The sequence below is a fragment of the Halichoeres trimaculatus genome, unplaced genomic scaffold (genome assembly GCF_033239565.1).
Source record: "Halichoeres trimaculatus isolate MK-OKI-2021-1 unplaced genomic scaffold, fHalTri1.1 fHalTri1_scaffold_8, whole genome shotgun sequence".
NCBI classification, from domain to species: Eukaryota; Metazoa; Chordata; class Actinopteri; order Labriformes; family Labridae; genus Halichoeres; species Halichoeres trimaculatus.
The window spans coordinates 6,873,514-6,895,358 of NW_027437186.1; the positions used below are offsets into that span (position 1 = coordinate 6,873,514).

The following is a 21,845-nucleotide window of genomic DNA, read 5'->3' on the forward strand; positions in this document are numbered from 1 at the left end:
ATATAAAACACGTTTTCAGTTATTTCTAGGGCTGCCATTTTAACGTGTTAATTAGATTAATTAATTACACCGCAAATTAACGCGTTATAAAAATTAATGCAGATTAATCTGGACCCCAAACCCGCGGGGCGTTCAAGGACGCACTTATTTTCGAATGTCTGGCATTTACAAACCGTTTGTCCTACTTTGAAAAAGTGGTGGTCTTGTCAGATTTTCAAATTTCCGACAGTCCCTGAGTATATCACACTTGATGTCAGCAACATGCTTTAAACCAGGGGGAAGCAAGAGTGATTTTTGGGGGACTGCCGTCCACATCTCGTTTATTCACACGTCCTTTTTGAAAATCTGCAGAAAATCAACCATTGCTCTAGCTCAATTCTGTAAAAAACAGATAATTCTACACTCTTTACTGCATCAAACAAGCCCTGAATAATCGATATTTGTTCTGTATTTAAATCTAAAGAATTCTTTGAAAATTGCCTTTTATCTTCCTGGTGTCATGTTTCAGCTTGGGGCTGCTCTGCACCAATAAGCAACAGTTTGTGTGTTCAGAGCGTATAAAACTGAAAATACTTATTTTTTCTTTGATCCAAGACTTGAATTAAGTGTTTTGTACATAGTTCCTTACAGTTTTTAGCCTTTAGCCCTGGTTCTCCTGACCTCATAGAAGTATAGAAGTTCATATTGCAGTGAAAATTGAGTCCACATCAAGTAAAAATGTGACAGAAGCAAAAACCATCCTAAAAATCAGCTTATCTTAGGTGCAGGACTGTGTAGATTTTGTAAAGATAAAACCATAAAACTTTTTTCATTTGTTCCTTATGCCTCAGGGTACCTAAAATGTGTTGTATATATTCCCACCTTATTTTTAAATGTTTTTAATGTCTCTTGATGTAATTATAATGTCCTGGAATTCAAATTCTTTATTTTGGGACCTTAAGCAGATATGAGATTAAAATGCGATTAATTAGATTAATTAATTACAAATCCTACAATTAATTAGATTAATTTTTTTAATCGCCTAACAGCACTAGTTATTTCACCTTTTTTTGTTAAGTACATAACTCCACATGTGTTCATTCATAGTTTGATGCCTTCAGTGAGAATCTACGATATAAATAGTCATAAGAATAAAGAAAACACATTGAATGAGAAGGTGTGTCCAAACTTTTGGCCTGTACTGTACGTCAGTCATGACCAAACTTCTGTGAATTGGTAAATTAACAGTTGATGTTATTCTCATGCAAACATATATGTTTACTGATGTCTTATATGTTAATCATTCATAAGATGTTGGGGTTGTTTTTGAGGGGTGTTTGTCTTTTTTTTTTCCTGTATTTTGTTTTTGTTCTCTTTGGCCCTCTGCTTTGAAATCATGTTGAAGAATTACCCTACGTATGAAAGAAGATCAGGGTAACTGCACATCCTTCTTACAGACTGTATATAGCTACAGAGTAATAAGGAGTTTATTGCTAAAAAAATAAATATTAAGGATGTTAAAGAGGAAAAGGGTTTGAAGATATTTCCATGTTTGCAGCGGACTTTCACTGTGGACCCTTCATACCCTCTGTAACTGCATGGCTAATAGTTTATGCTCACAACCATCCTCTAAATAAAGAATTTAAAAAATGAAATAAAATCATGAATAAAACTAGAGCCAGGATCTTGGTCGTTTTGTAGTCCTCCTACCTGAGCTGAACTCTGTCTAGGACAGGAAACAGCAGGTCCAGTCCACTGTCCCCCACCTCACAGTCCTGCAGTCGGAGCTCTGTGTCCTGGCTGCTGTATCTCAGGACGGTGAAGATGGCCCTACAGTCAGAGACACTGAGACAGAGGGTCTGAGTCTGACCCCATGCTGACAGCTCCACATGAGAGGAGCAGGACAGATCCAACCTGTGCTGCAGACTCCTGAGCAGACTGGCTGCTCTCTCCTGCGGGGCAGCAGAGGCAGCACAGCAGTGGACGATCCTCAGCAGCAGATCCCTGTCAACACTGGAAGAGAAAGTGCTTTGAAAACACACTGCTGATACAGCCCTGTCTGTGGGAAACCAGCACTAATGTCTGACCTGAGCTGAGAAACTTTGTCCAGCGTGAAGAGGATGGAGCTGATTTCCTCTGTTGGTATGGAGGTCCACATGAGGTTCAGCTTTGCCCCAGCACTGTGTCTGAGGGTGTAGAGCAGAGCAGCACAGTCCTCTGAGTCCATCTCTCTGCAGGTCAGGCTAATCTCATGATCAAACGACCTCAGTAAACTGGGAATAAAGGAACTGGCACGAGCCGTATAGACCTCTCTGATGGCAGTCAGCACAAAGCTGGGGGACAGCCTGAAAGTCAAATAAGAGTATTTACACAAGTCTCTGGATTTCACAGAGACTGCAGAAGTTCAGGCTGATAAAACCATGTACACATATCCAGACCATGTCATCTTCATGGGTCACAAAAACACAAACAAACCTTTTAAACAGAACCCTGTCCAGAAAGGGGAGCAGACGTGTGAAGCTCTCCTGTAGGAAGCTGTTTTTCCTCAGGTCCACAGTAACAGTCTGATGTGAAGACTCCAAAAGATGATGAAGAAGCTCCCAGTTCAGACAGACGGGGGTCAGGTCTCCACCAACCTTACTCAAACAGGACCTGGTCAAGTCTGTGTCTTGAATTTCACAAAGGATGGCAAGTAGTGACTCTGAAACCTCCCCACTCAGTCTGTTAAAGAAAATGTGTCTTAGTCAAAGTATCATGGTACTGACAACGTAACATTTCTTAAACACCAGAAATTGGTTAGAAGGCTCGGAAAACTTTTACTTGATGGTGAGAGGGCCATCGTGAAGCAGGAGAGGGATCAGACTCTGAGCAGGGGTCCTGGACTCGGTCAGGTCTAACTGTCTGACTGTCCAGGATCTCAGCAGGGATGCCAAACTGCTGACAACCCTCAGCACAACTCTCTCTGAAGGTGGGTGTTTCTGAGAGGAAAGAGAGAGCTCCTCTGTGACAGACAGAAGGTTCACTCTCCCTCTTTTTACCCATCCACACAGAACCAAGGCCATGTCACTGGAAAGCCTGAGACACACACACACAGGAAGCATTGAGACATGAACAATACAGACATTAAGCTGGAGAAGACGTGTTTGAAAAAAAACAGAAACAGGAATTGTATGATACCGACCTCAGACTGCGTAGACTTGTTGTGTGTCTGAATAGGAGTGAAGCTCCTTGAACAGAAATCTTTGTGGGTGTGAGGATCAGATCCACTTCAGAACCACAAAGACCGAGAACTCGTCCAACAGACTTGCACGTTTTGCTGGGTAACTCTCCTGTTAATGTCAGGATGAACCCGAGCAGCTGCAGCAGAGAAACAAACTGCTCAGCCTCCTCTCTGGATCTCACTGACAGGGATGAACACACACGCTGGAAAAACTCTGGACCACAGCTAAAACAGAAAAAAAGAAATGTAAACACAGCTCAGGTACAAGAGGAGACAAGAGCTGAAAAGAACAAAAAAATACAAAAACATTGACACAAAAAGCTACTGAATGAGATTATCATTCATCAAAAGTTGCTCTCTTTCCTCATAAGTTGTTTATTTTATTCTGAAACCATCCTCACATTTCAGCAAACAAGAAGAATTTATCTGATTTACCTGAGCTGTGAGATATAAGGCAGACACTGCAGGAAAGTCCTCACTTCACTCTCTTCATATGAACAGCTCAACAGCTTCACATGTTTCTTCTCTGGTTGGAGTTTCAGCACTTCCAGGAGGATGGAGGTCTTTCTCTCTGAGAGGTTGATGGTCCAGACTGCAGGAGTTGACTTGAAAACTGACTGTAGAGATGGAAGAACACTAAGGCCTGTTTCAGTCTCATAGACCTTAAGGTAGGAGAACAGATCCAGAAGAAAACCACACTGGTGGACTCCTTGAGTGTTTGGTAAAGGGAACTCTTGATGTGTGCACAGTGATGCTAACAGCTCCAGTGTGTTCCCTCCTGTCTGCTGATCTCTCTCTGCTGCTGCACAGAACAGTCTCCCACAAAACTTGACTCCATTTTCAGTCCAGTCAGAGAAACTGAAACAGAAGATGAAAAGTTTGTCAGGATGTGATGTTAACAGCAGGAAAGGAGACATGTTTTACTGATGGAGTCTTTCCACTGAAAGCTAACAAATAGCTGTTTGTGAGCAGAGATCAGTTTCTCTCCTCAATCTCAAACTCAAATGACAGTTTGATAAACTGAGATACAGCTCATTAAGCAGCAGGAGGAGCCAAAGAAAACTTCACACAGTAACTGATCAATCAATTAGATCTGAGCCTACAGATACCAGACTTCATGTTTGACCTCTGTCAGTGAAACCTCGTGATTATAATAATGTTAACGTCAAGTGGTAGAGCAGGTCACTCATTACACTCTGAGGACATTAGAATCATCTCATGTATTAATCAGTAGTAGATGTTGATCTTAATCAGTGTTTAAACTCTTCTGTCTAACTGATTTGGTGTCATTGTACTGGTTTGTTTTTATGACCAAGCTGCATCAAACCAGTCCCTCCCTCCTGGAGAAAAACTGTGGTTTGATGATCAACAAATGTTGATTCTTTCAGTGAGTGTAATTTTTTAAGCAAACACTAATTATCTTGTCTGTCCTCTTTAAGAAATGATCTTTTCAGACCCACATTCAGCCTCAGTTCATTTATTGTCTAAGAGTCGTTCTGTCTCTGAAAATAATCCTCATTGAACTCAAAGAACAGAGAACAGGATCAGTACTTTTTAGCTGCTTTAACCTGTCACTGACCTCTGAACATTAAAGAGATGTTTTAAAATGAAATGAGAAAAACTCACATGTAACTTAGACTTTTACACAATGTCCTGATCAACATTAACTGAGATTAACAAACTTTCATTCAGCCCTTTGGATTATAACTCTCCTTAACCTTCACCTCCAATGTCACAGTGAGCTGACTGAGATGGAGGAGCACACCTCAACAGGTGAGCACTGATGTGTGAAGAACTGTTCATTTACCTGAGCTGTGAGATATAAGGCAGACACTGCAGGAAAGTCCTCACTTCACTCTCTTCATATGACCAGCACCACAGCTTCACATGTTTCTTCTCTGGTTGGAGTTTCAGCACTTCCAGGAGGATGGAGGTCTTTCTCTTTGAGAGGTTGATGATCCAGACTGCAGGAGTTGACTTTAAAACTGACTGTAGAGATGGAAGAACACTAAGGCCTGTTTCCGTCTCATAGACCTTAATGTAGGAGAACAGATCCAGAAGAAAACCACACTGGTAGACTCCTTGAGTTTTTGGTAAAGGGAACCCTGGATGTGTGCACAGTGTTGCTAACAGCTCCAGTGTGTTCCCTCCTGTCTGCTGATCTCTCTCTGCTGCTGCACAGAACAGTCTCCCACAAAACTTGACTCCATTTTCAGTCCAGTCAGAGAAACTGAAACAGAAGATGAAAAGTTTGTCAGGATGTGATGTTTACAGCAGGAAAGGAGACATGTTTTACTGATGAGTCTTTCCACTAAAAGCTAACAAATAGCTGTTTGTGAGCAGAGATCAGTTTCTCTCCTCAATCTCAAACTCAAATGACTCTGAACCAAGTCCATTAAATGTAGAGGACTGATCCCCGACACCAAATGAAGATCTTCAGAACAGGTCTTCAGACTTGAGTCCATCCTCAGAGCTCTGTCCTCTCCTCTGCATCAACAGATAGTTTGATAAACTGTGATACAGCTCATTAAGCAGCAGGAGGAGCCAAAGAAAACTTCACACAGTAACTGATCAATCAATCAGATCTGAGCCTACAGATACCAGACTTCATGTATGACCTCTGTCAGTGTAACCTCATGATTATAATAATGTTAAAGTCCAGTGTTAGAGCAGGTCACTCATTACACTCTGAGGACATTAGAATCATCTCATGTATTAATCAGTAGTAGATGTTGATCTTAATCAGTGTTTAAACTCTTCTGTCTAACTGATTTGGTGTCATTGTGCTGGTTTGTTTTTATGACCAAGCTGCATCAAACCAGTCCCTCCCTCCTGGAGAAAAACTGTGGTTTGATGATCAACAAATGTTGATTTTTTCAGTGAGTGTAATTTTTTAAACAAACACTAATTATCTTGTCTGTCCTCTTTAAGAAATGATCTTTTCAGACCCACATTCAGCCTCAGTTCATTTATTGTCTAAGAGTCGTTCTGTCTCTGAAAATAATCCTCATTGAACTCAAAGACCAGAGAACAGGATCTGTACTTTTTAGCTGCTTTAACCTGTCACTGACCTCTGAACATTAAGACATGTTCTTATAATGAAATGAGAAAAACTCACATGTAACTTAGACTTTTACACAATGTCATGATCAACATTAACTGAGATGAACAATCTTTCATCCAGCCCTCTGGATTATAAATCTCCTTGATCTTCAACCTGAATGTCACAGTAAGACTCTGAGATGGAGGAGCACACCTCAACAGGTGAGCACTGATGTGTGAAGAACTTTTCATTTACCTGAGCTGTGAGATATAAGGCAGACACTGCAGGAAAGTCCTCACTTCACTCTCTTCATATGAACAGTCCCACAGCTTCACATGTTTCTTCTCTGGTTGGAGTTTCAGCACTTCCAGGAGGATGGAGGTCTTTCTCTCTGAGAGGTTGATGGTCCAGGCTGCAGGAGTTGACTTTAAAACTGACTGTAGAGATGGAAGAACACTTAGGCCTGTTTCAGTCTCATAGACCTTAATGTAGGAGAACAGATCCAGAAGAAAACCACACTGCACTTCCTTATATTCTTCATCATCATCAGTTATTTCTAAAGGGAACTCTTGGTATGTGCACAGTGATGCTAACAGATCCAGTGTGTTCCCTCCTGTCTGCTGATCTCTCTCTGCTGCTGCACAGAACAGTCTCCCACACAACTTGACTCCTTTTTCAGACCAGGGAAAGAAACTGAAACAGAAGATGAAAAGTTTGTCAGGGTGTGATGTTTACAGCAGGAAAGGAGACATGTTTTACTGATGGAGTGTTTGCACTAAAGCTAACAAATAGCTGTTTGTGAGCAGAGAACAGTTCCTCTCCTCAATCTCAAACTCAAATGACTCTGAAACAAGTCCATTAAATGTAGAGGACTGATCCCTGACACCAAATGAAGATCTTCAGAACAGGTTTTCTGACTTGAGTCCATCCTCAGAGCTCTGTCCTCTCCTCTGCATCCACAGATAGTTTGATAAACTGGGATACAGCTCATGAAGCAGCAGGAGGAGCCAAAGAAAACTTCACACAGTAACTGATCGATCAATCAATCAGATCTGAGCCTACAGATACCAGACTTCCTGTTTGACCTCTGTCAGTGAAACCTCATGATTATAATAATGTTAAAGTTCAGTGTTAGAGCAGGTCACTCATTACACTCTGAGGACATTAGAATCATCTCATGTATTAATCAGTAGTAGATGTTGATCTTAATCAGTGTTTAAACTCTTCTGTCTAACTGATTTGGTGTCATTGTGCTGGTTTGTTTTTATGACCAAGCTGCATCAAACCAGTCCCTCCCTCCTGGAGAAAAACTGTGGTTTGATGATCAACAAATGTTGATTTTTTCAGTGAGTGTAATTTTTTAAACAAACACTAATTATCTTGTCTGTCCTCTTTAAGAAATGATCTTTTCAGACCCACATTCAGCCTCAGTTCATTTATTGTCTAAGAGTCGTTCTGTCTCTGAAAATAATCCTCATTGAACTCAAAGACCAGAGAACAGGATCAGTACTTTTTAGCTGCTTTAACCTGTCACTGATCTCTGAACATTAAGATATGTTCTTAAAATGAAATGAGAAAAACTCACATGTGACTTAGACTTTTACACAATGTCATGATCAACATTAACTGAGATGAACAAACTTTCATCCAGCCCTCTGGATTATAAATCTCCTTGATCTTCAACCTGAATGTCACAGTAAGACTCTGAGATGGAGGAGCACACCTAAACAGGTGAGCACTGATGTGTGAAGAACTGTTCATTTACCTGAGCTCTGAGATATAAGGCAGACACTGCAGGAAAGTCCTCACTTCACTCTCTTCATATGACCAGCCCCACAGCTTCACATGTTTCTTCTCTGGTTGGAGTTTCAGCACTTCCAGGAGGATGGAGGTCTTTCTCTTTGAGAGGTTGATGATCCAGACTGCAGGAGTTGACTTTAAAACTGACTGTAGAGATGGAAGAACTCTAAGGCCTGTTTCAGTCTCATAGACCTTAATGTAGGAGAACAGATCCAGAAGAAAACCACACTGCACTTCCTTATATTCTTCATCATCATCAGTGTTTCCTAAAGGGAACTCTTGGTATGTGCACAGTGATGCTAACAGCTCCAGTGTGTTCCCTACTGTCTGCTGATCTCTCTCTGCTGCTGCACAGAACAGTCTCCCACAAAACTTGACGTCATTTTCAGACCAGTCAGAGAAACTGAAACAGAAGATGAAAACTTTGTCAGGATGTGATTTTAACTGCAGGAAAGGAGACATGTTTTACTGATGGAGTGTTTCTACTAAAAGCTAACAAATAGCTGTTTGTGAGCAGAGATCAGTTTCTCTCCTCAATCTCAAACTCAAATGACTCTGAACCAAGTCCATCAAATGTAGAGGACTGATCCCTGACACCAAATGAAGATCTTCAGAACAGGTTTTCTGACTTGAGTCCATCCTCAGAGCTCTGTCCTCTCCTCTGCATCCACAGATATTTTAATAGACTGGGAAACAGCTCATGAAGCAGCAGGAGGAGCCAAAGAAAACTTCACACAGTAACTGATCAATCAATCAGTACTTCTTAGCTGCTTTTACCTGTCAGTGATCTCTGAACATTAAGATATGTTCTTTAAATGAAATGAGAAAAACTAACATGTAACTAAGACTTTGCCACAATGTCATGATCAACTTTAACTGACATTAACAAACTTTCATCCAGCCCTCTGGATTTTAACTCTCCTTGATCTTCAACCTGAATGTCACAGTAAGACTCTGAGATGGAGGAGCACACCTCAACAGGTGAGCACTGATGTGTGAAGAACTGTTCATTTACCTGAGCTGTGAGATATAAGGCAGACACTGCAGGAAAGTCCTCACTTCACTCTCTTCATATGACCAGCCCCACAGCTCCACATGTTTCTTCTCTGGTTGGAGTTTCAGCACTTCCAGGAGGATGGAGGTCTTTCTCTCTGAGAGGTTGATGGTCCAGGCTGCAGGAGTTGACTTTAAAACTGACTGTAGAGGTGGAAGAACACTAAGGCCTGTTTCAGTCTCATAGACCTTAATGTAGGAGAACAGATCCAGAAGAAAACCACACTGGTAGACTGCTTTAGTGTTTAGAAAAGGAAACCCTGGATGTGTGCACAGTGATGCTAACAGCTCCAGTGTGTTCTCTCCTGTCTGCTGATCTCTCTCTGCTGCTGCACAGAACAGTCTCCCACAAAACTGGACGTCATTTTCAGACCAGTCAAAGAAACTGAAACTGAAGATGAAAAGTTTGTCAGGGTGTGATGTTAACAGCAGGAAAGGAGACATGTTTTACTGATGGAGTGTTTGCACTAAAAGCTAACAAATAGCTGTTTGTGTGCAGAGAACAGTTTCTCTCCTCAATCTCAAACTCAAATGACTCTGAACCAAGTCCATTAAATGTAGAGGACTGATCCCTGACACCAAATGAAGATCTTCAGAACAGGTTTTCTGACTTGAGTCCATCCTCAGAGCTCTGTCCTCTCCTCTGCATCCACAGATAGTTTGATAAACTGGGATACAGCTCATGAAGCAGCAGGAGGAGCCAAAGAAAACTTCACACAGTAACTGATCAATCAATCAGATCTGAGCCTACAGATACCAGACTTCATGTTTAACCTCTCAACATTCAGTAAAAATCAAAGACCAATAAAGAGTTAAGCTGCTGTTTGGTTGAGTTTCTTGAAGTGACAACATAATTTGGAGTTGTATTAATCAGAATTAGACACAGGAACATTTTATCAATCCTCTTGTGATATCTTGGCTGTAAAACATCAGCAGCTTGATGTCAGTGATAAGAAATAAGTAAACAATGAGGAATAAACTGAATAAATAGATTAAAATATTAGCATTAAACAAATGCAGCATGTCAGTGGCTTCAAACAAAACAAACAACACATTAAAATCTAGATAACAGGGATAAATATAAAATATACAATCATCTTCTGCATTGATGAAGAAATGTTTTGAAATGGTATCTGTAAGCTAGTTTAAATAAAAGTACCAGGAGGGTTTCAATAGGGTTCAAAAATAACAACATGACTAAATGAACAGTTTACAGCCTGTCACTGCTGAGGATCACAGCTTTGAAATACTGCACACACTGAGATCTGCATCCTCATTTATCACTACAGATTAAAATCTTCTTTATGTTTAGAAAGTTTGTGTATTTTATATTTGATCTGTTGATCTTCATGGTTTAAAAACAAGCTGCAGACCCCCTCCTGGGATTTTAAAATGAGCACCATTCACCATCTTTCTGATAGAGATATATTTTCTCATGAAGTTTTAAAGGTAACCTTCACCTTGAATGTCACAGTGAGACTCTGAGATGGAGCAGCACACCTCAACAGGTTGGCACTGATGTGTGAAGAACTGTTCATTTACCTGAGCTGTGAGATATAAGGCAGACACTGCAGGAAAGTCCTCACTTCACTCTCTTCATATGAACAGTCCCACAGCTTCACATGTTTCTTCTCTGGTTGGAGTTTCAGCACTTCCAGGAGGATGGAGGTCTTTCTCTCTGAGAGGTTGATGGTCCAGGCTGCAGGAGTTGACTTTAAAACTGACTGTAGAGATGGAAGAACACTTAGGCCTGTTTCAGTCTCATAGACCTTCATGTAGGAGAACAGATCCAGAAGAAAACCACACTGGTAGACTGCTTTAGTTTTTGGTAAAGGGAACTCTTGATGTGTGCACAGTGATGCTAACAGATCCAGTGTGTTCCCTCCTGTCTGCTGATCTCTCTCTGCTGCTGCACAGAACAGTCTCCCACAAAACTTGGCTCCATTTTCAGACCAGTCAGAGAAACTGAAATAGAAGATGAAAAGTTTGTCAGGATGTGATGTTAACAGCAGGAAAGGAGACATGTTTTACTGATGGAGTGTTTCTACTAAAAGCTAACAAATAGCTGTTTGTGAACAGAGATCAGTTCCTCTTATCAATCTCAAACTCAAATGACTCTGAACCAAGTCCATTAAATGTAGAGGACTGATCCCTGACACCAAATGAAGATCTTCAGAACAGGTTTTCTGACTTGAGTCCATCCTCAGAGCTCTGTCCTCTCCTCTGCATCCACAGATAGTTTGATAAACTGGGATACAGCTCATGAAGCAGCAGGAGGAGCCAAAGAAAACTTCACACAGTAACTGATTGATCAATCAGTACTTCTTAGCTGATTTATCCTGTCAGTGACCTCTGAACATTAAGGAGATGTTTTTTAAATGAAATGAGAAAAAACTGACAATTGACTTTCATACAATGTCCTGATCAACTTGAACTGAGATTAACCAACTGTCATCCAGCACTCTTGATTTTTTATCTCCTAAACCTTCAACCTGAATGTCACATTGAGCTGACTGAGATGGAGGAGCACACCTCAACGATCGAGCACTGATGTGTGAAGAACTTTTCATTTACCTGAGCTGTGAGATATAAGGCAGACACTGCAGGAAAGTCCTCACTTCACTCTCTTCATATGAACAGTCCCACAGCTTCACATGTTTCTTCTCTGGTTGGAGTTTCAGCACTTCCAGGAGGATGGAGGTCTTTCTCTCTGAGAGGTTGATGGTCCAGGCTGCAGGAGTTGACTTTAAAACTGACTGTAGAGATGGAAGAACACTTAGGCCTGTTTCAGTCTCATAGACCTTCATGTAGGAGAACAGATCCAGAAGAAAACCACACTGGTAGACTGCTTTAGTTTTTGGTAAAGGGAACTCTTGATGTGTGCACAGTGATGCTAACAGATCCAGTGTGTTCCCTCCTGTCTGCTGATCTCTCTCTGCTGCTGCACAGAACAGTCTCCCACAAAACTTGGCTCCATTTTCAGACCAGTCAGAGAAACTGAAATAGAAGATGAAAAGTTTGTCAGGATGTGATGTTAACAGCAGGAAAGGAGACATGTTTTACTGATGGAGTGTTTCCACTAAAAGCTAACAAATAGCTGTTTGTGTGCAGAGAACAGTTCCTCTCCTCAATCTCAAACTCAAATGACTCTGAACCAAGTCCATTAAATGTAGAGGACTGATCCCTGACACCAAATGAAGATCTTCGGAACAGGTTTTCTGACTTGAGTCCATCCTCAGAGCTCTGTCCTCTCCTCTGCATCCACAGATAGTTTGATAAACTGGGATACAGATCATGAAGCAGCAGGAGGAGCCAAAGAAAACTTCACACAGTAACTGATTGATCAATCAGATCTGAGCCTACAGATACCAGACTTCATGTTTGACCTGTCAACATTCAGTAAAAATCAAAGACCAATAAAGAGTTAAGCTGCTGTTTGGTTGAGTTTCTTGAAGTGTGCTCTGTTCCATTCTGATAACATAATTTGGAGTTGTATTAATTAGAATTGGACAAGGGAACATTTTATCAATCTTTTTGCTGTAGAACAACAGAGGCTTGATGTCAGTGATAAGAAATAAGTAAACAATGAGGAATAAACTGAATAAATAGATTAAAATATTAGCATTAAACAAATGCAGCATGTCAGTGGCTTCAAACAAAACAAACAACACATTAAAATCTAGATAACAGGGATAAATATAAAATATACAATCATCTTCTGCATTGATGAAGAAATGTTTTGAAATGGTATCTGTAAGCTAGTTTAAATAAAAGTACCAGGAGGGTTTCAATAGGGTTCAAAAATAACAACATGACTAAATGAACAGTTTACAGCCTGTCACTGCTGAGGATCACAGCTTTGAAATACTGCACACACTGAGATCTGCTTCCTCATTTATCACTACAGATTAAAATCTTCTTTATGTTTAGAAAGTTTGTGTTTTTTATATTTGATCTGTAAATCTTCATGGTTTAAAAACAAGCTGCAGACCCCCTCCTGGGATTTTAAAATGAGCACCATTCACCATCTTTCTGATAGAGATATATTTTCTCAAGAAGTTTTGAGGTTAACCTTCACCTTGAATGTCACAGTGAGCTGACTGAGATGGAGCAGCACACCTCAACAGGTGAGCACTGATGTGTGAAGAACTGTTCATTTACCTGAGCTGTGAGATATAAGGCAGACACTGCAGGAAAGTCCTCACTTCACTCTCTTCATATGAACAGCCCCACAGCTTCACATGTTTCTTCTCTGGTTGGAGTTTCAGCACTTCCAGGAGGATGGAGGTCTTTCTCTCTGAGAGGTTGATGATCCAGACTGCAGGAGTTGACTTTAAAACTGACTGTAGAGATGGAAGAACACTAAGGCCTGTTTCAGTCTCATAGACCTTAATGTAGGAGTACAGATTCAGAAGAAAACCACACTGGTAGACTGCTTGAGTGTTTGGTGAAGGGAACCCTGGATGTGTGCACAGTGATGCTAACAGCTCCAGTGTGTTCCCTCCTGTCTGCTGATCTCTCTCAGCTGCTGCACAGAACAGTCTCCCACACAACTTGGCTCCATTTTCAGACCGGTCAGAGAAACTGAAACAGAAGATGAAAAGTTTGTCAGGGTGTGATGTTAACAGCAGGAAAGGAGACATGTTTTACTGATGGAGTCTTTCCACTAAAAGCTAACAAATAGCTGTTTGTGAGCAGAGATCAGTTTCTCTCCTCAATCTCAAACTCAAATGACTCTGAACCAAGTCCATTAAATGTAGAGGACTGATCCCTGACACCAAATGAAGATCTTCAGAACAGGTTTTCTGACTAAAGTCCATCCTCAGAGCTCTGTCCTCTCCTCTGCATCCACAGATAGTTTGATAAACTGGGATACAGCTCATGAAGCAGCAGGAGGAGCCAAAGAAAACTTCACACAGTAACTGATCGATCAATCAGATCTGAGCCTACAGATACCAGACTTCATGTTTGACCTCTCAACATTCAGTAAAAATCAAAGACCAATAAAGAGTTAAGCTGCTGTTTGGTTGAGTTTCTTGAAGTGTGCTCTGTTCCATTCTGATAACATAATTTTTAGTTGTATTAATTAGAATTGGACAAGGGAACATTTTATCAATCTTTTTGCTGTAGAACAACAGAGGCTTGATGTCAGTGATAAGAAATAAATAAACAATGAGGAATAAACTGAATAAATAGATTAAAATATTGCATTAAACCAATGCAGCATGTCAGTGGCTTCAAACAAAACAAACAACACATTAAAATCTAGATAACAGGGATATATATAAAACATACAAACATCTTTTGCAATGATGATGAAATGTTTTGAAATGGGATCTGTAAGCTAGTTTATATAAAAGTACCAGGAGGGTTTCAATAGGGTTCAAAAATAACAACATGACTAAATGAACAGTTTACAGCCTGTCACTGCTGAGGATCACAGCTTTGAAATACTGCACACACTGAGATCTGCATCCTCATTTATCACTACAGATTAAAATCTTCTTTATGTTTAGAAAGTTTGTGTCTTTTATATTTGATCTGTTGATCTTCATGGTTTAAAAACAAGCTGCAGACCCCCTCCTGGGATTTTAAAATGAGCACCATTCACCATCTTTCTGATACAGATATATTTTCTCAAGAAGTTTTGAGGTTAACCTTCACCTTGAATGTCACAGTGAGCTGACTGAGATGGAGGAGCACACCTCAACAGGTGAGCACTGATGTGTGAAGAACTGTTCATTTACCTGAGCTGTGAGATATAAGGCAGACACTGCAGGAAAGTTCTCACTTCACTCTCTTCATATGACCAGCCCCACAGCTTCACAGGTTTCTTCTTTGGTTGGAGTTTCAGCACTTCCAGGAGGATGGAGGTCTTTCTCTCTAAGAGGTTGATGGTCCAGGCTGCAGGAGTTGACTTTAAAACTGACTGTAGAGATGGAAGAACACTAAGGCCTGTTTCAGTCTCAAAGACCTTAATGTAGGAGAACAGATTCAGAAGAAAACCACACTGGTAGGCTCCTTCAGTGTATGAAAAAGAAAACCACGGATGTGTGCACAGTGATGCTAACAGATCCAGTGTTTTCTCTCCTGTCTGCTGATCTCTTTCTGCTGCTGCACAGAACAGTCTCCCACAAAACTTGACGTCATTTTCAGACCAGTCAGAGAAACTGAAACAGAAGATGAAAAGTTTGTCAGGATGTGATGTTAACAGCAGGAAAGGAGACATGTTTTACTGATGGAGTGTTTCTACTAAAAGCTAACAAATAGCTGTTTGTGAGCAGAGATCAGTTTCTCTCCTCAATCTCAAACTCAAATGACTCTGAACCAAGTCCATTAAATGTAGAGGACTGATCCCTGACACCAAATGAAGATCTTCAGAACAGGTTTTCTGACTTGAGTCCATCCTCAGAGCTCTGTCCTCTCCTCAGCATCCACAGATAGTTTGATAAACTGGGATACAGCTCATGAAGCAGCAGGAGGACTGAGATGGAGGAGCACACCTCAACAGGTGAGCACTGATGTGTGAAGAACTGTTCATTTACCTGAGCTGTGAGATATAAGGCAGACACTGCAGGAAAGTCCTCACTTCACTCTCTTCATATGACCAGCCCCACAGCTCCACATGTTTCTTCTCTGGTTGGAGTTTCAGCACTTCCAGGAGGATGGAGGTCTTTCTCTCTGAGACGTTGATGAACCAGACTGCAGGAGTTGACTTGAAAAGAGTTTTGAGTCTGAGTCTTGGAATAACACTTAGACAGCCTTCACTCTCCATGTGTTGATATAAATCGAGGATGAACTCCTGCTCGTTGTAATCTGAAAACAATGACCTTAACCTTTGCAGTACATCTTGAATGCTCTGTTCTTTGTGGAGTGCTGCTTTCAGACATAAATCCAGGAACAGCTTCTTTCTTGTCTCCTTCAGTTTCCTGACCCTTTCCTTCTTGTCCTGCAGTTCTGGACCTGTATCGTTTATCCTGAAGCTGAAAGAGTAAAAAAAATATATCAATGAATGCATTACATGAGCTGTTTAACTTTTCAGATTACACATGCCTCCTTGAATAATTGTCTTCTGAAATAAAAATAGATTTGGTTCAGCTTCAGATAATCAATCAAATCTAAAGAGAAATGATTTCCAGGTAATCATTTGGAAAGAGGCTGTGTTTTCTCTCTGCTCAGTGAGTTGGGTTATTTATTGACTCACACCTTTGTTTGGATTAGAGGGGGCTTATTAAGACCTCTCCCCTCTCTGTAGTTTGCATGTTAGATCAACCAGAAGCTGCTCACCTGAGTGACCTGATGCAGGGCAGAGCTTTGAGGAGGGACTCGCTCAGACTCGGGCAGACAGTAGTTGCTCTGCTGTCCCAGTGAAGGCAAACGTTCACCTCTGTTGGATTCTTCTGTAAGATGTTCGCTGCCCTTTCAAACAGCTCTCTTCTACCCTGAAGAGGGAGGTTCAACTGGTTCCCATCACAGCTGAGCAGGCTGGCGTCATTGAACTGTCCTTCACTGAGAAAGACAATCCTCCACACCTGTTGTGGCAGAGGGTCACACCTGTAATTCAAAGGAGAAACAGAGCCCATTTACAAATTATAAAGGAGCAGAGAAGAGAAACAAGGCTGTTTAACTGCAGAGGATAATATTTTTTATCCAGTTCTAACAAAAACTGATCCTGGTTATGATCATGGGCTCATTTTATCCCTGTACATTGTAATTTGAGCAGCACTGTGACACCTTTAAGACGTACCATAAGACATTATCAAGACATCCAATCAGTCTTGTGATTCCTTGTTCTGACACAGACACGTCCTCCAGGTTCAGCCGAACCTTCCTCTCCTTCGACATTGTGACCACATTGGCCACAGCACAGCAAAGATAGGAATCAAGACTCTCAGCACTGAGATCAAGATGGTAGTCAAGTGTTTCCAGGAAGTCCACACATGCAGCAGGACACTGTGACTCATACAAGCACTGGCAAAAGAACAGCAGGTCCACATCAGGACAAAATGTGCTTATCATCTCCTGGAAGATCCAGCTAGATGTACTTTTCAGCTCCTGAGCTGGAACCAGGTGCTCCAACAAACTGGGGCTCTTCTCAGTCAACAGTCGACACATGAAAGGGATCAGGTGTTTCATGTGTTTCCCCTCCTCTGTGAGGCATTGCTGAAAAACACCATTGATCTGATCTGGATTCTTCAGGAGCCACAGAGCTGCAAAAAACTCCTGCACTGTGTAGTGGAGAAACGCATATGTTGTTCTTGTTTCAGTGGGAGCCACTTTGACAACAAGTGGTTTCAGGAAGCAGAGCACACAGCTGTCTTCACAGGGAAGGTCTGTTAAGTTCACACTTTTTCTCTTGGTTGCATGAAAAGCAAGCTCAGCCAAAGAAAGGATTTTGTCTTTCTTCTCCTGGATGAAGGAATTGAGGAACCTGGTGGTTTTGTTGCCGCTCCTCTGAAGGCAAAAGCGGACGATATTGATGTATATTTCTGTCATGCTGCACGGCTGTGGCGAGTCCTCTGGTGTCTTGGATAGAAAACAGGCAGCCACCATCAGAGCGTACACCGGGACGTGGCAAAGAGTGAACAACTCCAAGTGACACAAAACCTTCTTGTGGTCCTCGCCAAGAATTACTGAGAAGTAGTTCCTGATGGTCTGCTCACTGAAGCCTTCCACCTCCACTCTGAGGAAGTCTCCAGAAAAGAAGTCGTCTTCATCGTCTGGTCTGCAGGTTATGATGACTTTGGCGTTGGGGAGCAGGTCCCTCTCCACCACGCTTTTCACCAGTGAAGAGGAGAGATCTGTGATTCCATCAAAAACCATTGTGACGTTATCAGAGAACTTTTTTATGTCCGCTAAGACCTCCTCTTTACCCTCATCGGGCTCAGTGCACACACGGAAAAGGAGTTCCTCCAGGCTCATCCTCTCTGTGAAGTCAGATGTTTGTCTCATGTCAAAGTAAAACATGTAATCCAGCTCCTTGTTCTCTTTTTCTGCCCAGAGTTTGAACATTTCATGACATAGTGCTGTCTTTCCAATTCCAGGTTTACCAACCAGGAGTATGTTTTGGTTTGTTTTCAGCAGCTCATGGGGAGATGTGTTGGGTTTGTCCACAGGGATGTACGTCTTGAGCTTTTTAGGGCGACTCATCTTGCTTTTTTTGCTCTTAAGTTTCTTTATTTTTGATGCAGATTCACGTCCTTGTGTGACTAATACCAGTGGACTGTAGCACAGATCAGGGCTGTAGCTTTCATCAAGCAGTTTTTTGTTCCTCATCCAAAATTCAGAAGACTTTTTTCGTGCTCGTGTTTTCAGCCTTTCCTGGTACTTTTGGCATGATCTCGGACCTGAAAGAAATATTTAAGCAGTGAGAGAATCAACGACAAATGAAGTGAGCCTACACTTGATTTGTACACAGACACATGAAGGTGCATCACATAAAGTAAATACACTGATCAATATCAACCAAATGCTGCTTCAAATTACCTGCTGAGAGGCCCTCATAGTTTCCAGCATCTTCTCTGAAAGGATAGCAGCTGATCCAGTAGGACAGGTTAAACTTTTCAGTCTCAGAGGAAGCTTCAGTCGTTGTCTCAGAATGAGCAGATCCCCTTCCTGAAGTCCTCTTCCATGTCCTGTCAATAACCCTGAGGAACTTGTAGCAGGCTTCTTCCCCTTTCTTTGTGACTGAGTCCAGTATTTTTCTTGCTTTTTCAAACTCATTTCTTTCTGCCTGTATCGTACTGACCTCTTCACCATGAAACACTTCTTCCTGATACAGATTCTCAACAATCACTGAGAGGTCCCTTAAGTGTGTCACAAGGTGGAGTCTGGCAGACCTGACATATTCCAGGGCAGACTGTGATGTACACGCCATGTTTCCCTGCCTCTGTCTGCTCTGCACACAGACCGGCCTTCAGTGATCTGGAGAACAAAAGAGCCAGTTAATATCATGTCCATACTCTGGAAGAATTCATTTACCTCTGATCCATTCACCATCGTGACAACTACCCCACATCTGCTGGACCAACTGACTCTTTGGCAGGGGTGTCCAAACATCAGGAATTTGATCCAAGATCCAAGATCAGTACCTGAGAACCAGTCCTGGACCTGAACCTTGATGGGCACGTCTCATATTTCCATGTCTATCTCAGCGTAGCATCCACAATTTTTCAGTTCCCTTAAAAACCCGATAACAAAATATTCGACCCCCTTGAGGATTATTATTCCACTACAGAGTGTGTGTGTGTGTGTGTGTGTGTGTGTGTGTGTGTGTGTGTGTGTGTGTGTGTGTGTGTGTGTGTGTGTGTGTGTGTGTAAATATATAGGGCTCTCGAGTTTGAGTGCAGACTAGTGCAGAAACCCCGCAGGTTATAGGATTTGGGGTCTTTCATAACTTTTCGCCTCAATCCACTGTTATTTTAGGATGTGACAGCCCTTAACATATCACAACAATAAATACTATGTAATAATTAAAAGAAACTGCTAATCTTCATCATCATCATCAACATTTTGCCTTAAAAAGACAATTTTTCAGGTTTAAATATCGGTAGCTTTCTCCTCTCAAAACTTTCACAGTTTTTATTTAGTTTATAAAAGGTGATTTAAAAAACACTGAGACCATAATCAGGGGCCAGTCGATGAAAATGTGCTTTTTCCAGGTTATAATTTCAACCCCTTTGTCAAATTTTAATTTATTGACACCAAATAACCTCTGTCCTGGACATCCTCTCACAACTTCCACAGCTCTAAATTTGTTTATAAAAGGTCATAAAAAAAAACTCACAGAGACCATAATCAAGGGCCAGTTGCTATAAATGTGCTTTTTTCAACTTTGAATTTCAAGCTTTGTCTTTTTTTAATCACCTCTAATGTGTCCTGGCCATCCTCTCACAACTTTTACAGAAAAAAAGGCGAACGTTAAAAATGAAACTGTCCTCACCCCGGTATAGACAATACATGATGCAGGATACCTCGGATTAAATTTATCATTTCAGTGAGTGACTAAAAACAGCAGCTTGGAGATGGAGTTTTCTGTCTGCGTCTTTACTCTCACCGGCACAGGGAGCGCTCCCAAAGACGTCGAGCGTTTCGGGAGATATTTAGGTCAGATATTCACACGTACATCGGCTGTGACATTACTGTCAGACAACAACAGTAACAGCCACACTTTAAATAGAAGATATCGAGTCTGTAGTCCACAGAGCGGATCGTAGCGGCACATCGGATGTAGGCCTGCTAATGTGCGGGACCGCTAGACGCGCGTCATATCTATGATGGGCCATAGCTGATCAGACATTTCATAGTTATCCTAATTTTTATACGCCAGGAAAAGAGAGATCGTAACGATTGTTCAAGTCAAGTCTGTGGACATTTTTATCAGCGTGAGAAATACAATGTGTGGCTGGAGTGCGTGACAACAGACCAGAAAGAGTGACTGTCCCGCTCAATGCCTGACACTTGAGAGCCCTGAAATATACCTCCGTATCAACACGAAAGTATATCCACAGTGTCCACTTCAGGATTAAAAATGAAACTTTTCGGTAAGCAGGGACTTTCACTTGATGCCTGCTTCACTTGTTTAACAGATCAGGTCTTGAACATTGAAATCTGACTGTAGCGTAAACTGAACAAACTGCAGGAAGCCGAGCCGGTCTGCTCTTCATCTGTAGTGATAATAATCTCTCTTGTTAACTTATTTAAAAGCAATGCTCTGCTCTTACCCTCAGACTCACCAGGGCTAGATACATCCAGACAGTTTTCCGTTTTCAGTGGGTTTGTGTAGCTGAGTTTGAGGAGCTCTCCGTCAACCGGACAGAAACTTCTGGATACTTTCACTTTTGCCACGAACGTCACATCCTGTTTGAATTATTGAACACGATAACTGGGAGGGGCGTGCATGGCAATAGATTTTAACATCAAGCTACATCCGAAATTAACATTGTTTAAACAACGCATACCTGACGATTTGTAATAACATTTTAAATAGTCAGAATTTTAATTCAGGATTTCTGTAAATCAATTTGGAATAGGCCAAATGTAAAAAAGAGATATCTGTATTCAATTTTGACTAGTCAAAATCAAATTATAGATATCTCAGTTTTCAAATATCTGTCATCAAAATTTATTTAAAGATATCCACACTCACCGGCCACCTTATTAGCTATACCCTTAGTACTGGGTTGAACCCCCTTTTGCCTTCAGAACTGCCTTAATCCTTCGTGGCTTAGATTCATCAACGTACTGGAAACATTCCTCAGAGAGTTTGGTCCATATTGACATGATAACCTCACACAGTTGCTGCAGATTTGATGGATACACTGTGCTCATAAAGGTATGGACATGGTCAGCAACAATACTCAGGTAGGCTGTGGACTTTAAACCATGCTCAGTTGGTACTAAGGGGCCCAAAGTGAGCCAAGAAAATATCCCCCACACCATTACACCAGCAGCAGCAGCCTGAACCTTTGATACAAGGCAGGATGGATCCATGCTTTCATGTTGTTGACACCAAATTCTGACCCTACCATCTGAATGTGGAGCAGAAATCCAGACTCATTAGACCAGGCAACGTTTTTCCAATCTTCTATTGTCCAGTTTTGGTGTTGCTGTGTGAATTGTAGCCTCAGTTTCCTGTTCTTAGCTGACAGGAGGGTCACCCGGTGTGGTCTTCTGCTGCTGTAGCCCATCTGCTTCAAGCTTGGACGTGTTGTGTGTTTAGAGATGCTCTTTTTTGAAAGATCTTTGGAG

The 21,845-nt window shown here is 41.4% G+C and overlaps 2 protein-coding genes across 2 annotated transcripts in view; both read right to left on the reverse strand.

Annotated features, from left to right (window-relative positions):
* Positions 1-21,845, reverse strand: part of LOC141795225 (uncharacterized) — a 74,908-nt gene that overhangs the window by 37,928 nt on the left and 15,135 nt on the right. The window lies entirely within an intron of this gene.
* On the reverse strand, positions 1,686-20,933 carry LOC141795163 (uncharacterized). Its single transcript, XM_074675953.1, has 10 exons — positions 20,831-20,933; positions 18,582-19,019; positions 16,843-18,442; positions 16,383-16,649; positions 15,641-16,078; positions 3,161-3,424; positions 2,800-3,054; positions 2,455-2,700; positions 2,067-2,324; positions 1,686-1,992 (listed from the first exon to the last, which is right to left on the reverse strand). Exons 2-10 carry the CDS (start codon positions 18,970-18,972, stop codon positions 1,686-1,688), a joined length of 4,026 nt encoding a protein of 1,341 aa, XP_074532054.1. The 5' UTR covers positions 18,973-19,019; positions 20,831-20,933.

What these genes read in the sequence shown, in the direction of transcription:
- LOC141795163 (XM_074675953.1), bottom strand. Translation starts at nt 18,972, where the DNA reads ATGGCGTGTACATCACAGTCTGCCCTGGAATATGTCAGGTCTGCCAGA. An exon ending in CCCTGCATCAGGTCACTCAG is followed by an intron (nt 16,079 to 16,382) that starts GTGAGCAGCTTC and finishes TTACTCTTTCAG; the next exon opens with CTTCAGGATAAACGATACAG. An exon ending in GACAAAGTTTCTCAGCTCAG is followed by an intron (nt 1,993 to 2,066) that starts GTCAGACATTAG and finishes TTTCTCTTCCAG; the next exon opens with TGTTGACAGGGATCTGCTGC.